General features: G+C 36.7%; 1 protein-coding gene across 3 annotated transcripts in view; it reads right to left on the reverse strand.

Moving 5' to 3' along the window:
- Nucleotides 1-2,190: 2,190 nt before the first annotated feature.
- LOC130235050 (target of Nesh-SH3) overlaps nucleotides 2,191-15,997 on the reverse strand; it is a 30,810-nt gene continuing 17,003 nt past the window's right edge. For all 3 annotated transcript variants that reach the window (XM_056465421.1, XM_056465420.1, XM_056465422.1), the window contains 10 exons: nucleotides 15,248-15,289; nucleotides 14,799-14,924; nucleotides 12,305-12,394; nucleotides 11,982-12,191; nucleotides 10,583-10,688; nucleotides 10,216-10,295; nucleotides 5,602-5,628; nucleotides 5,336-5,494; nucleotides 2,734-2,856; nucleotides 2,191-2,644 (listed from right to left, as the gene is read on the reverse strand). In XM_056465421.1, the coding sequence (XP_056321396.1) occupies nucleotides 2,529-2,644; nucleotides 2,734-2,856; nucleotides 5,336-5,494; nucleotides 5,602-5,628; nucleotides 10,216-10,295; nucleotides 10,583-10,688; nucleotides 11,982-12,191; nucleotides 12,305-12,394; nucleotides 14,799-14,924; nucleotides 15,248-15,289 (1,079 nt within the window). In that variant the 3' untranslated portion in view covers nucleotides 2,191-2,528. The remainder of the gene's footprint in view (nucleotides 2,645-2,733; nucleotides 2,857-5,335; nucleotides 5,495-5,601; nucleotides 5,629-10,215; nucleotides 10,296-10,582; nucleotides 10,689-11,981; nucleotides 12,192-12,304; nucleotides 12,395-14,798; nucleotides 14,925-15,247; nucleotides 15,290-15,997) is intronic.

A 15,997-nucleotide genomic window follows, 5' to 3' on the forward strand; every position in this document is an offset into this window, starting at 1 on the left:
TTGGGTATTTGTAATTTGTCACTCTACACCACTGGCGTTACTCTAGTAATGAACAAAATAAGAGATCAGAAACTGGTTGTGCTTTTATTAGTAAAGCAGATTCTCTACAAATCTTATAAAAATCATTTCAACATACTGAATAAACTCTGGCATCTAAAAGCTTTCTTTGGAAATCTTGAGTCACTGAACTTCTGTACAAAACAAGAGATTTCCTAGTTATAGTGATGCTGTATTTATGACGCTCATACATAATATATAACTGCAACAATTACTTATATTCTTTGACCTGGTCTTTGGATACCTCTCTTAAATGTTGTGCTCAAGCTGTTCAGGGAATGTTTCAGGTTCAGTGCAAGCAATATAACAGTGTCTAACATCAGTAATAATACAAAAGTCATGCTATAAAACATTGCACCCATATAAAAGCTACAACACACAGTATTTTAAAAGCAAAGCCAAAGGGCCTAATAAGACAAGAGATGAGTGTAACTAGTGCTCTACAGATATAGCCAATTTTCAACTCCTGCCATTACCATATAAATCCATTAACCCTCATCACATTTGCACGACACTGGGGGGAAAAGTCCAAAAAAAAAGGGCAGTTAAGAGAGTGGAATCCACATTTACTGTCACTTTACTTTTTTTTTTCTCTTTCAAATATTTCCCAAATGATGTTTGCCAGAGCAAGGGAATTTTCACAGTATGTCTGATAATATTTTCTCTTCTGGAGAAAGTCTTATTTGTTTCATTTCGGCTAGAATAAAAGCCATTTTAAATTTTTTAAACACCATTTTAAGGTCAAAATTATTAGCCCATTTAAGCTTTATTTTTTTCGCTAGTCTACAGAACAAACCATCGTTATACAATAACTTGCCTAATTCCCCCAACCTGCCTTATTAACCTAGTTAAGCCTTTAAATGTCACTTTAAGCTGTATAGAAGTGTCTTGAAAAATATCTAGTCAAATATTATTTACTGTCATCACAAATAAATCAGTTATTAGAAATGAGTCATTAAAACTATCATGTTCAGAAATGTGTTTTAAAAATCTCTCTGTTAAACAGAAATTATGGAAAAAATAAATAGGGGGCTAATAATTCAGGGGGGCTAATAATTCTGACCTACTGTATATGATTTAAAATGCTTTAATCCCTCCCAAAATCACTCTAAAATACACTTCAAGAATAGACACATTTATTAGAAATATTGCCAACATATTTCAGCTTAAAACACTTTTAAATATATAGAAACTTCAAAATCCTGTGCTTTTGTATGAAAATGTTAAGTGAGAAGTATTTTTGAAATGATAGCAGGGCTGCGCAATACAGGGGGATTCAAAAAGAATACCACAATTTTGAAAATCTGTATTTAATCAAAGAAACATGATGGAGCCTTGGGTAATTCATCAATGTGAACAGTACTTAGCAAAACTTCAGACTTCAGAGCTTCCTTAAATTGACGACAATAGCTCTCCTTTTCTTCTTTGCAGCGTTCTCCATTTTCTAAGTTGTGGTATTCTTTTTGAATCACCCTGTATATCGTTTCAGCATCATTATCACAATGTGCACACCCATAATAATCACATCGCAAGATTTGCAATGTCGTCTGAATTATAGTTGACCAGGAGCCACAAAATTGTATTTATTCACTGCATTTATATGGAATGATTTATACAAAAAAAAAATTCTTACTTAGAAATAGTCTTGGTTCTAGTCCAAATATCTACATTTCAACACGATTATTTCACTTACCCCACTGGCAGATTATTTTCTTAAAACTAGCAAATAATAATAATAATAATAATAATAAGAAGAAGAAGAAGAAGAAGAAGAAGAAGAAGAAGAAGAAGAAGAAGAAGAAGAAGAAGAAGAAGCTCCTAGTTTTCACTTATTTCTTCCTATGGTGAAAACTAAACTATTTTTACTTGGTCTAAGAATTTTTTAGACGTTTGGACTAGAAACAAACAAAACAAAGTCAGCATTTGCATGGAGATTATTGAATTTCTCTACATGAATACTGAATTAGACTTCCCAGAACACCATCAAATAGAGCTGTTCAAACCATTTTCTGAAACTGTATTCATATCGCAATATTTATCGCAAATAAATAAAATATATCGTATCATCAGATTGTTCCAATATCTAAATGACAGTGTAATACTGTACACAGATCCTGCTTTAAACCCAAAACATTCCTCTATGTGGATCTACCATTTATTGCAGAGAATATAACACGTAAATATCCAACTAATGCCTTTCGTTTTAGTGACATATTCAATATTTCGATAAATAATATACACATTGATTTAGCCGTTAGGGAGCCCGCTTCCCTATATTCTCAACACTATGCTAACATTCATTCAGCTCTCTCTACATTTGCTGCGCTGCTTCAGCATATAAATATGTGCCCGGTAACCACAAAAATATAGATACATTCTTTAAAGAAGTCATTCTCTGTACACAATCATCACATCATAAAGCCGCGTCCCCCATGCTAACCGAAGTTCTTATTTCATCGGGTCTCGGGAATCTACCATTTTCCAGGAATGGGTATCCCGCACTCGTACCAGGCCACGTAGTTGATCATGGAGTTTCCTCCCATCTCCCCAAACTGGACAGGTTCTTGACGCATGGCCCGGTAAAAACCTTGATAACAGAGGAGGAATAATGAAATCACCCTAACAAGTGTGCAATTAGCATGTGTTTGTTTCTTTTAAAATGTTTTCAGTAGAAACCTTTTTTGGCTGGTAACTGGTCTGGAGAAAGAGGACCTCCGGTTCTCCCATCCAGGAACGAGTCAACAAACTGGCAGTGATCTTCTCCAAAGCCGGTCTGGTCTCCAATGCTGTAGAACTTTCCTGGAGAAAGAAGGATCTGAGAACTAAGTGACAGAAATACAGTGGAAATCCCAGTTAGAGAACAACTTAGTCACTGCTTAGTTCTCTCTCTCTCTCTCTCTCTCTCTCTCTCTCTCTCTCTCTCTCTCTCTCTCTCTCTCTCTCTCTCTCTCTCTCTCTCTCTCTCTCTCTCTCTCTCTCTCTCTCTCTCTCTCTCTCTCTCTCTCTCTCAAGTTCTCTTAAAGGGATAGTTCACACAAAAATCAATATATTGAACACAAAAGAATATACTCTGAGGATTGTTGGTGTTAAAAAAAACATATTCATTCATTCATTCATTCATTCATTTTCTTTTGGATTAGTTTCTTTATTCTTCAGGGGTCGCCACAGTGGAATTAACCGCCAACTTATCCAGTATATGTTTTACACAGCAGATGCCCTTTCAGCTGCAACCCAGTACTGGGACACATCCATACATACTCATTCACACTCATACACCACAGCCAATTTAGCTTACCCAAATATACCCAATATACCCAATTCACCTATAGCGCATGTCTTTGGACTGTAGGGAAACCAAAACACTTCCAACACTCAAAAAACGCTGGGTTCCATACATTATCTTCATGTTGTCCCAACACAAATTAATTGAATTAACGTAACTGTTTTAACAAATTTAAATAGATTGAACATAAAACAATTAGGTTATATCCAAAAAAATCTCAAGAATTGAGTTGTTTCAACTTATTTCAAATAAATACTTTGTAAAAAGCAGCAAAATAATAGATTTTTTTGAATAAAAGCATTTTCCTGTTCCCACTATGAAGGTCAATGGCTGCTTTTTGTCCAACATTGATTAGAATATTTTGTCTTGTGTTCAACAGAAGAAATACATAAAACTTTAGAACCACTTGAGTGTGAATAAATGAGGAAATCAGCGTGCAAACTATATCTTTAACAGGAGTAAAACAGCATTTTTCTTAAAGCTTTCATATATGAAGAGTATCATCTGAATTTTTGCTAGTCTAAAACGAGCAGTTTTCTCATCTTTTCATGGCCTTTAAACTGAAATAACTGAACATAAACATAGAAAGCTATGGAAAAATGCTAATTTAAGATAGGGGTGGGACAAAATATCGATATGCTATATGCTATTGTTATATGCTATTGGGCTGCAGGGTGATATATCCACAGCCATATCACCCTGCGGCCCAAGACCGCTACTCAATGAAGCTAAGCAGGGCGGAGCCTGGTCAGTATCTGGATGGGAGACCACATGGGAAAACTAGGTTGCTGTTGGAAGTGGTGTTAGTGAGGCCAGCAGGGCCTGTGGTCTAATGCCCCAGTATGTTGAAAGGGACACTATACTGTCAGTGAGCACCGTCTTTCAAGCGAGATGTTAAACCGAGGTCCTGACTCTCTGTGGTCATTAAAAATCCCATGGTACTTCTTGTAAAGAGTTGGGGTGTTACCCTGGCCAAATTCCCTCCATAGGCCCTTACTGATCATGCACTCTCAATCATCCCCATCCACTGAATTGGCTCTGCACTCCACCTATAGCTGGTGTGTGGTGACTATGTTGTCCTGTGGCTGCTGTCGCATTATCCAAGTGGATGCTGCACACTGGTGGTGGTGTGGAGAGACCCCCTCCCCCCCAACCGCTCATGATTGTAAAGCACTTTGGGTGTATGGCCATACATTATAAATACACATTACATTACCTATGCTTATTTATCATAATATTTCCGGCGGCGATACATTATCGATACTCTGGTGGCAAGTATTGATATTCACATAATTGTACAAAAATCTGAATTAGTTGATCAGACTTGCACTGACTGCAGCAGTTTACCGCTTTGGTTGCAGTACACCCAGAAATGGTGGATTAACAATACATGCAGTGTTATTTAAATTACTGACAGATGAGCCATTGCAGAAGTGAAAATCTTGGACATATGAAAACTTTCTTCTTTCCAAGCTGAACCAATGTATTTGTGTTTCAGACACCCCAGCTCTCCCGGAAGCTTTCGCTAGTTTCTCTTTCACAGACCCGCTTTCACTTTGCTAGATCACTCGCAAGTGTTAATAAAATAAAATGCATCTTATAACTTATTGATGCTTTTTTTCTCATTCATTTACAAATATCGTGATATATCGTGGATGGGGCAAAATATCGTAATAATATGGTATCGTGAGTTAACCTGTGATTCCCACCGCTTATTTTAGAAGACAATTTCAGATGACAGGTTTTTTATTTATTTTTTGCATCTGAACTCTGCATTGCACCATATAAAACTGTAAATGGGATCATTAAAAAAAGAAAGCTGATCAAAATGTTGTAATATTAATCATTTGTAACAAAAAGAGAATTACAACTATGATTTCTGAAGGTTTGTTTACTGTAGTAAAACTGCTCTTTTACATGACTTCAAATAGGAAACTGCAGGTAAATTGATCTTCAGTGTATGTGTCAAGTGTGTAATAAACACTTAATTCTGACCATTTAGAGAGTCGCTCAGGTAGATCTTGTATCTGAGAGAGTTGCACAGCTGGATGCCCACAAACTTGCGGTACCAGGTCCTCTTAATGAACTGCCGGCCATTGCACTCGGTGTATGAGTCTGCTTTGAATGGAAATGATGACCAGATGGCATTCTTACCTGTGAGAGTCAAGATATTAGATAAGATACAAGTGCATTTTTATAGTCATGCTGAGATGTTGCTTATTGCTCTTTTTAATTTTGTAATTCTTGACTGGAGCACTTACTGGTTTTCTCACTTACACGAGGATCAGCTGCAATAAAGAAGAAATGATGTCAGTCAAAAAATCTCTAATTTAAAAGAAATTCTGCTGTTCAAAAGATTGGGATCTGTGAGCATTTATTCAATGCAGTAACATTGTGAATTTAATACAAATTACATTTTCTAATATATGAATATATTCAAAACTGTAATTTGTTTTCATGCGACAGTAGAGCTGAATTTCATATGGTCCATCAGAAAAACACTTTAAGTGAAGGGTTAAGATGGTAGCTCATGAATTATAGAGTTACAAATGCAATTTTGTACATTTGTACAATAATTATATTCTTATTTAGTTATCTCATCTCTCATCTCATTTTCATCCATTTTTTTGGGGCCGGGTCGCGGGGGCAGCAGCCTTAGGAGAAAACTCCAGACTTCCCCCTCCCCAGACACTTCCTTCAGCTCCTTCAGGGGGATCCCGTGGCATTCCCAGGCTAGCTGACAGATGTAGTCCCTCCAGTGTGTCCTGGGTCTTCCCTAAGGCCTCCTCCCGGTGGGACAGGCCTGGAATGCCTCCCTAGGTAGGCGTCCAGGAGGCATCAGAAACAGATGCCGTGCCACCTCAGCTGACTTCTCTCGATGTGGAGGAGCAGCGGCTCTACTCCGAGCTCCTCCCGGGTGTCAGAGCTCCTCACCCTATCTATAAGGGTGCGCCCTGCCACCCTACAATGGAAACTCATTTCAGCCGCTTTTATCCGAGATCTTGTCCGTTCGATCATGACCCAAAGCTTATGACAATAGGTGAGAGTAGGAACGTAGATTGACCGGTAATTATTGATTTGATTAATTTATTATCTCTAATAACAGATTATCTTTTTAATTTGAAATTGACTATTTTGTTGGAGGAAACTTAAAGAATATTCATGAAAAATATTCATGACACACATGAACAATATTTACAGTATTGACAATGTATGGCAATTTAATGAAAAATTCTATTTGAACCACTGTGGTTTAGTTTATTCATTTATTTATCCATTCATTTTCCTTCAGACATTTTTTGGACACACAAAGGTGCTCTTAGAGCTTCGTATAACTAAATCATTGAAGTCACAAGAATGTTTAGACAATGTTTTGGTTCCTTTTCTGGACTTTCCAGACTGTTGCTTCCTTTGGAGGGTAAGAGAGCTCTAGGATTTCATCTAAAATATCTAAATTGTTGTTGTGAAGATGAAGGGGATCGAAACAGCATTCATTCATTCAGCATTTGTTTTACACAGCGAATGCCCTTCCAGCCACAACCCAGTACTGGGAAACACCCATACACTCTCACATTCTCACACAAACACTACAGCCAATTAAGTTTATCCAATTCGCCTTTGGCCGCACGGTGGTGCAGTGGGTAGCACGTTCGCCTTGTGGGGATGTTCATAAGACTGTCACCTCACAGTAAGAAAGTCGCTGGTTCGAGTCCCCAATGGGCCAGTCTCCCCGTGTTGACGAGGTTTCTTCCAGGTGCTCCGGTTTCCTCCAAAGACATGCGGTATAAGTGAATTGGGTAGGCTAAATTGTCCCTAGTGTATGTGTGTATGGGTGTTTTCCAGTGATGGGTTGCAGCTGGAAGGGCATCCGCTGCATAAAACATGTGCTGGATAAGTAGGCGGTTCATTCCACTGAGGTGACCCCTGAATAATAAAGGGACTAAGCCGAAAAGAAAATGAATGAATGAATTAATTAATTCATCTGTACCTCATGTCTTTGGACTGTGGGGGAAACCGGAGCACCCGGAGGAAACCCACGCGAACACGGGTAGACTGACCCATCGGGAACTCGAACCAGCGACTTTCTTACTGTGAGGTGACAGTCTTATGAACATCCCCTTTAAATTAACATTATACTTATCATTCTGATAAAATGATTCTTGGTCATAAAGAAATATGTATTCTTATTCTTCTTCTTCTTATTATTATTATTATTATTAATTATGTGACAGATATTTTTTCTGAAAACCATGACAATACACATATAAATATACAGTTTTATAAATGTTTGTCTGTGTGTGTTCCAGATAGTATGGTGTATGTATGTGCGTGTGTGTGTGTGTGTGTGTGAGAGCATATAAGACATACAAAAGTTAAACCCCTTCCAGTTACATAATCCAGACAATGTGCCATTCAGGTGGATAACTCCACTCAAGGTCTGAATATTAACAGCACAGCATGTTTTTGGACCTTGTTCAAAGAAATTTTCTAAGAATCCAAATCACTGAGAAAGTCCCCAGAGTTGTCCTCGCTATCATGATGTACAATTTTCCAGCGCCTGTGTCAGAAACCCTCATGGTTGTTATTACTTTCTGGCAGTCTATCAGGGCCCCTGTACTGTATTTCTACCTAAATGACTGTAATGAACACAGAAGGATGAACACGTTGGAGCTATTAGTTGAACATTCGCCATTCTCGCTGCTGACAGTAATACTTATGTGCTGATTACACGTATACATTACAGCCAACATCACACACCTGCAAACGCCATCTCTCATTCTCCAGTGACCTCCTCCTGTCTGACTTTCAGTGCTGGTTTCACCTTTAAATCACTCAGTGACATTATACAGAATCGATTCTCACGCAACTGGTGAAACTTTTTAATGTTTTGTATAAGTGTGAATGAGACTTCAATGAGATTTTAAATGGTTAGTTCATCCAAAAATGAAAAATCTGTTATTGATTATTACATTCCTTCATGTTGTTTCAATCTCCTGAGACCTTCATTCATCTTCAGAAGGAAAATTAAGATATTTAAATGCGAGAGCTCTCTTGCCATAGAGAGCAAAGGTCCTGAGACGTGTAAAGTCCAAATAAGGAACCAAAATATACTGTCAAAACATTCCCTGTGACTTGAACATAGACTCTAAAAGATATGGACGTAGTATCCGTTACATCACCCATGGATTTCCGAAGAACGCAAAAGAAGCTACAAGTAGTAATGGCCAACCATCGCCATTTTGTTTTCATGTCATTGCACCGACTGGGGGATACCAAACAAGGGCAAAGAGGCAGAGCGTGAGCGGAGCTACAGATGTCTGATAGCATTTTACTTAGACAGGCTTTTCCTTGGGAGAAACGCTTAATACTTTATTACCTGCGACTTGTTTGTGTTCTGACCATAAGTGCATGGTTGTACACTATATCAATAAAGTGTTTAGTCTTTTAAAAACATTGATGTAATCACTAAAAATAATTGATGTAATCACTGAATCACTAAAAATTGTTCTTATGACGTTTTTTAACAGGAGGAAAAAGAGAATAACTTCAAATATAATCTGTGTTAGTAACTATTAGTAGACTATTGAGTAGACTACTGAGTAGGGTCTGGCTGCAGACTCGGTGCAGATGCAATCTGAGCTGCATCTAATGCTTTTGAATGGGCTCACCTAACCCCACCCCTAACCCTACTCATCAAAGTGAAATCACTAGCTCCATTGAGTTAATTGTGTCTGACACTGCTTCTCTGAGAGATGCAATCTCAGCTCGCATCATAAAAGCTGCATCCAGATACTATTGAGACTGTTTATGAAATCCAGGCACATGTATGTTTCTGAACTGGTGCATTGACATGCATATATATAAAAGTCAATGGGGCAAAAAGTGCAGTACATATGTGCAACATTACCCACAGTAAAAGTGCATCATGATCCCATGTGGAAGATATAGGTGAACAAAGTTGTTTTTACAGTTTGTTTGTCACACTAATCCCAGCAAGCATTTAAAAAAAAAAAGATGTCTAATAGAGGTCTAACAGACGTCTAAATATAGTCGTCTTGGCTAAAACAATTTTAAATTTGGGCTGTCAGTGAAAGTCTAATAGATGTCTAAAAATAGGCCAAAACTAGACAAGTCATCAAATAAACAGAAATGAATGACTACACATATAAAGTCTGTCTAATCTGTCTATTTGACGACTTGTCTAGTTTTGGGCTATTCTTAGATGTCTATTAGATTTTCACTGACAGCTCAAGTTTAGCCTTGTTTTAGCCAAGCTGTCTACGTTAGATGTCTATTAGAAGTCTATTAAACACAAATTTTTTGCTGGAAAGTGTTCTTGGAGCTTCAAATGATTTGAACCTTTGGTGTCTATGGAGGGTCAGAGAGCTCTTGGATCTCATCTAAAATATCTTAATTTGTGTTCCAAACATGAACAAAGATGCAGGGTTGCGAGTGAGTAATTAATAACATAATTTTAATTTTTGGGTGAACCAACCCTGTAGATGATAATGATTTACATTTAGGTCTGTTTTTCACATAAATCTGTTCAGATGGCTTCAGTTGTACAAACAGCTTTTATGGTGTTTGTTTTCATTTTTAGAGCTTGACATGCGGTCCATTTTTCTTTTGCAAAAAAAATAAAAATAAAATCATTAAAGCTAAAATTAAAGCTTCTTTTGTTGTTACAACTGGCCCAGTGACAGTTTTGGAGCAAACAGGGCTCAGATTCACTGGACGAGCCAGATGATTTCACAATGACCTCAGAACAGACTGAGCTCACAAGCATTCAGCAGAGACTCTTGCACATAATCATTCTGAACATACAATGCATGCATAATCAATTCACTTCACTGTAACATTTGTCCTGCGCTTACCGGACTCTGTACTGAAGCTGACCGGATCACTGGACGGGCCTGAACCCAGCTCGTTCTTGGGCGTAACTTTGAATTCATAACTGCAAAGAAAAAGTGAATTCAGAATTATTCAGAATTATTAGACAATAACCCGACAACTAAATGTTACTATATAACTGTATGTTTGTAGAACATTATCAAGGCTCTGAAGTATTTTTAAGGTTTATTTGAATTATTCTATATTTCAATTTAAACATTAACTTGCAAATGCTTTTATCTTAAGCAACTTCAAAAGTATGTTTCTAATATGCTTAAGAAGTAGGACTATAGGCTATGGTTGTAGAGTAGCCTTTATAATTAGTTTAACATGATGTCCATGTCTTCATACCTGCTCTCGGGTTTCAGGTTTTCCACAGCTGTGTGTGTTTGATTTGTTGTCTGGATGGAGACCTCCTCTCCATGCGGACCCTTGGTGGAGGAAACTACCTCATATTCTGTGAAAAGTACAAAAACATGATCACTTGATGTAAATTTGCGGGGCCGCAAATCATAAATTTATATATATAAAATGTTCTTAACAAACTTAATTTGTTTGGTTAAATTCAGCCCGTATAAATTGTTTGCAACAATTTGCAATAAACCTTTTTTTCAGTGTATAAATAGCAAAAAATATATACAATTGCAGTCAGAACTATTAGCCCCCCTTTGAATTTTTTTACTTTTTAAAATATTTTCCAAATTATGTGTAACAGAGCAAGGAAATTTTCACAGTATGTCTAATATTATTTTTTCTTCTAGAGAAAGTCTTATTTGTTTCATTTAGGCTAGAATAAAAGCAGTTTTTAATTTTTTAAAAACCACTTTAAGGTCAAAATTATTAGCCCCTTTAAGCTATATATTTTTTTCAATAGTATACAGAACAAACCATCCTTGTACAACAACACTTGCCCAATTACAATATCTTCCCTACTTAACCTAATGAACCTAGTTAAGCCTTTAAATGTCACTTTAAGCTGTATAGAAGTGTCTTGAAAAATATCTAGTCAAATATTATTTACTGTCGTCATGGCAAAGATAAAATAAATCAGTTATTAGAAATGACTTATTAAAACTAATACGTTCAGAAATGCGTTGAAAAGCATTTTCTCTCCGGAAATAAATAAACAGGGGTCTAATAATTCAGGGGGGCTAATAATTCTGACTTCAATTGTACGTTTAATCCTGTTGTACTACAGTGTATCTCCTTTCTTCAATGAAAGTGGTTTTTGAATGACTATTTTGGAATTAGTAAATAATGATTTTGATGAACTTTCATTTTTGTATCACATATATCTTGTAAAATTCCACTAAAGTAAAAAAAAAACCTACATGGCACGTCTGTTCACTTGGCGGTCATCTTGGCAAAAATGTTTGGGCAGAGATTTTACTTTGTAAGTAGTGGGCATGAGTACAATCCCTATGCTGAAATGAAGAATAACTAAAAATCAGTCAAGAGCACTGTTCAAAGCCATATTTCAAATCAGAAATAGTCTGACAACAATGGTATTATACATCTTCTATCCTAATCTCAATCCAATGCTAAAAAACATTATTCCACAGACTTGCCAAGCTAATGTACATTCCAGAGAAGAAGAAAAAACAGACATCCATCAAAAAATAGCTGGTTCTTTTCACTTTCATTCCTACAGCTGCCATATTGGACAATGCAGCATTCTTCGTTCATTTTTCAAGTTGTCCCATACCTCCTTTAAAGCTGTCTTTAAATTTGAACTAATCATTCTTTCTACCTGTGGTCTCGTTATCTGTTTTGTCCCAGTCCAGGATGACAAAAGAGGAACATCCTTCCACTGTGACCACAGTGAGGTTGGATGGGGGGGTCTTGGGTGGACCGGTGACGTTCAGGTATCCCACCTCCTCATCAGGAAAGAAGCTGAGAGAGTTTGTGACAGAGCACGGCTCCTCTGGACGCTTGTCGGTCCTGTAGACCACGTGAGGCGCTGCAAATAGATGACAGCCAATCAGAGCTTGGGTCAAAAGTACATCTTGTACTTCTACATGTTGCAGTGATGTTTGTGCCATATTTCAAAATGATTTAAGTCCATATTCGTACCTACAAAACGTTTTTTCCCTGTTGAATCCAATTCTAATCGGGGATAATTACTGTACACAGAGGAGTTATCACCAGTGTCAAAACGACTGCCTGAGAGTTAGAAAAAGACACACATAGAAATAAAATAACAATGAAAGAAAGATCAAGGCTCTGAACCAATTCAAGGAACAGAATTCCTCAAATTCAAACAAAAAAAAGAAATTATTTGTCATGGTTAGATCATTTATTGTTCCATTATTGTTCTGCACTGGGTGATAAAAAATCTTGTGCTGCACTTTTTAGAGATTTATCTAAAGCATTTGATTCTGTGGATCATGATTTTTATTTTTTTTGCAAAAGCTAAGATGTATAGGATTTAATACAACAGTGTTGAAATGCTTCCATAATTATTTGACTGGAAGAACTCAGTGTGTTTCTATAGAGTCATATCTCTGCTCCTTTAATAGTAAAGACAGGGGTTCCTCAAGGTTCAATTTTTGGGCCAATTTTATTTTCTATTTATATAAATGATCTTGGTAAAGCTGTTGAGTTGGCAAATGTACACTTGTATGCAGATGACCCAATTATTTACACAATGGCTTTATCTATAAAAGTAGCAATAGACTCTTTACAAAATGCTTTTAAATTTATTCCAATTGTCCAATCGATTGCTTAAAATAAGTATTGAATGCAAAAAAACAAAATACATGATCTTTACACGATCCAGATTATTGATCCATGAGTTTAAAATGAAAACTTTAAATGGCACACAGATTGAAAAAGTTACATCTTATAAATATTTAGGTGTCTGGCTTGATGATTAAGTTGACTTATAGTTTTCATATTGATAGCTCAGACCAACATTAGGTTTTTATTTTCATTTAAGAAAAATGTTTCTCCTTCGCAGCTCGATTGCTTAGCTGAGAGTACATTTCTATCAGTATTGGATTACGGAGATGAACTTTATATGCACGCACCTCTGAATGTTTTTAAAAAATTGGATATTGTTTATCATGGGGCGACACAGTGGCTCAGTAGGTAGTGCTGTCGCCTCACAGCAAGAAGGTTGCTGGTTCAAGACTCGGCTGGGTCAGTTGGCATTTATTTGTGGAGTTCGCATGTTCTCCCCACGTTTGCGTGGGTTTCCTCTGGGTGCTCTGGTTTTACCCACAAGTCCAAAGACATAAAGGTATAGGTGAATGGGGTAAGCTAAAATTGTCCGTAATGTATGTATGTGAATTAGTGTATGGGTGTTCCCCAGTGATGGGTTGCAGCTGTAAGGGCATCCACTGCGTAAAACATATGCTGGATAAGTTGGCGGTTCGCTGTGATGACCCCAGATTAATAAAGGGACTAAGCCGAAAAGAAAATGAATGAATGAATGAATGAATGTTTATCATAGTGCCTTATTTATCATATGACATATTTGTCACTGGTTCAAATGCATGCACATATCACCGTAATTTATATAAAATGACGGAATGGACCTCATTACAGTAAAGGAGAAAACAACACATCTTAGTGTTCATTTTTAAAGCTTTAATTGGTAAATTACCACAGTACATATCTAGTTTAATAGAGTTCTGCTCAAATACTTACAATACCAAATCAGCAGATATACTCTTACTTAAGATGGCATTTTTTCCACACAGAGTTAGGTTGATCTGCATGCTCTAAGTATGCACAATATGTATGGAATGAGCTTCAAGATATACTACATATGAAATATGTACCATTTATCGCTATATTTAAAAATATTTTAAAGTCTGTCAATTGTTTTGTCTGTCAGCAGTGCACATGTTTTAACAATTGAATATGGTTTATACTATTTTTGTGTGTCTATATATTTTTTGTAACTTTGTCCTATGCTGCCTGTCTTGACCAGGACTCCCTGGTAGAAGAAATATTGTATCTCAATGGGACATTCCTGGTTAAATTTTTTATTTATTTTTTTTTTTAGGGTTTTTTTAACCTTTAATGGATAGGATAGTGCAGAGAATTGACAGGAAATCATTGGGAGCAGAGAGAGGGGAAGGGTCGGCAAAGGACCTCGAGCCAGGAATTGAACTCGGGTCACCGTCAGCACCATGGTGCTATATGTCGGCGCACTTAACCACTAGGCTATTGGTGCCAACATGGTTAAATAATTAAATAAATAAATAAATAAAATTATGATTTGGAATAGAGATGACAAAATTAATGAGAATTATTTTTTTACATTATTTGGTAACACTTGGTTAGCAACATCTGGTAGGGATCAATTCTCACTATTACTATTTCCTATTCATTTGAATATTTTTTATCATTTTGGCTGTTTATTAGTACTTATAAAGTCCTTTTTTTCATGACCATATGCTACATCCCTAATTGTATCCAATACCCAAACTAAACCACTGCCTTATGAACTGTGAATAAGCAGCAAATTAGTAGTTTATTGAGGCACAATCACAGTTAATGGTTTGTTAACTACAAGAGCTTAATCTTAATAAAACGTGACCCATAATTTAAAGCATACCTTCAAAAGCAGACTGTGGTGTTATTGTTGGTGACAATTCCTGGTTGGCTGGTTTTTCAGTTGTGGGAGGAGGTAGGGGTTTCAACTCTGGAACTGGGTCTATCTGCTTTAGGTCAGTGATGATTTCTACAATTTAAGATGAAGAGAGGTGTCTTTATGTTGGTGTTAAATTGAACAGAATCAACAGTGAGCTGAATTTTGATGCTGTAACCTTTTTCCAACTGAATTTCAATAGATGTATTTCACTATGTAAGCTAAATAACACTTGTCTTTTACAGCAAATATAACTTGAATGACCTGTATTGCGGTTTCCATCATTGATTCTACTATTTTCCTGTTCATAATCTGTCCTGTATAAAGTTTTTTTTATGAAAGGGTGGCTTGACTTGACCACTGGCAATGAAATTAATGCAAATCGAAACAGCTTTGAAATCTGTCAGTGTTCTCACCCTTTTCTTTGGTGTCTGAGACCTGGTTTAGCTTTGGCTTCACTGTAAAAGAAGAATGCAGTTTAGTACGGGATACAAGGAAATTGTTTATGTTACATCATTAAAACACTGAAAGATTTAACCACAACATAAAACATTATAATCCAAATAAAATTATACTGCGGCTAGGAATGGTCTAAACAAAAAGACAGTTTGGAGGTATTGGATCTTGCTTCATAGTCATTTTAATTCTGTTTCCCCTTCAAAAATTATATCATCATAAATAACTACAATACTACAATGGAATGCGTAAGATTCACAAGGTAGGAAAAAACAAAACAAAAAAATACTGCATGACATCAGGCTAATGTCTGCACGGTCAAGTTGTGTCTGAGCCAAATAGGATGTTTTAATGCTGTCCAGACTCTCAGGACTACAACGTCTCCAAGAACAGCTCTGAGGGACCAATGCTATGATGGAGTGCAGAACTAAACCGCCATAGGGCTGCATTTTCCCTCAAAATAGAAATGCAGGATACTGACCAAATCCATCTCAGAACGTAATTATTTCCAACAGTCATCTTTCTAATATTCCATTATGCAATTCGTGAAACATTCTGGGACATTATCAGGAATCTAATTTAGCTCGAATTGATGTTTTTTAAGAAAATCTGGATGAAGAATGCTCTCAGATTTTCCTTAAGTAATCACATGTCGGCCAAATGTGTTCAGGGCTGTACATTTTCTAATAAAAGTCGGATGGGATGGATGG

The sequence above is a fragment of the Danio aesculapii genome, chromosome 9, assembly GCF_903798145.1.
Source record: "Danio aesculapii chromosome 9, fDanAes4.1, whole genome shotgun sequence".
Lineage (NCBI taxonomy): Eukaryota > Metazoa > Chordata > Actinopteri > Cypriniformes > Danionidae > Danio > Danio aesculapii.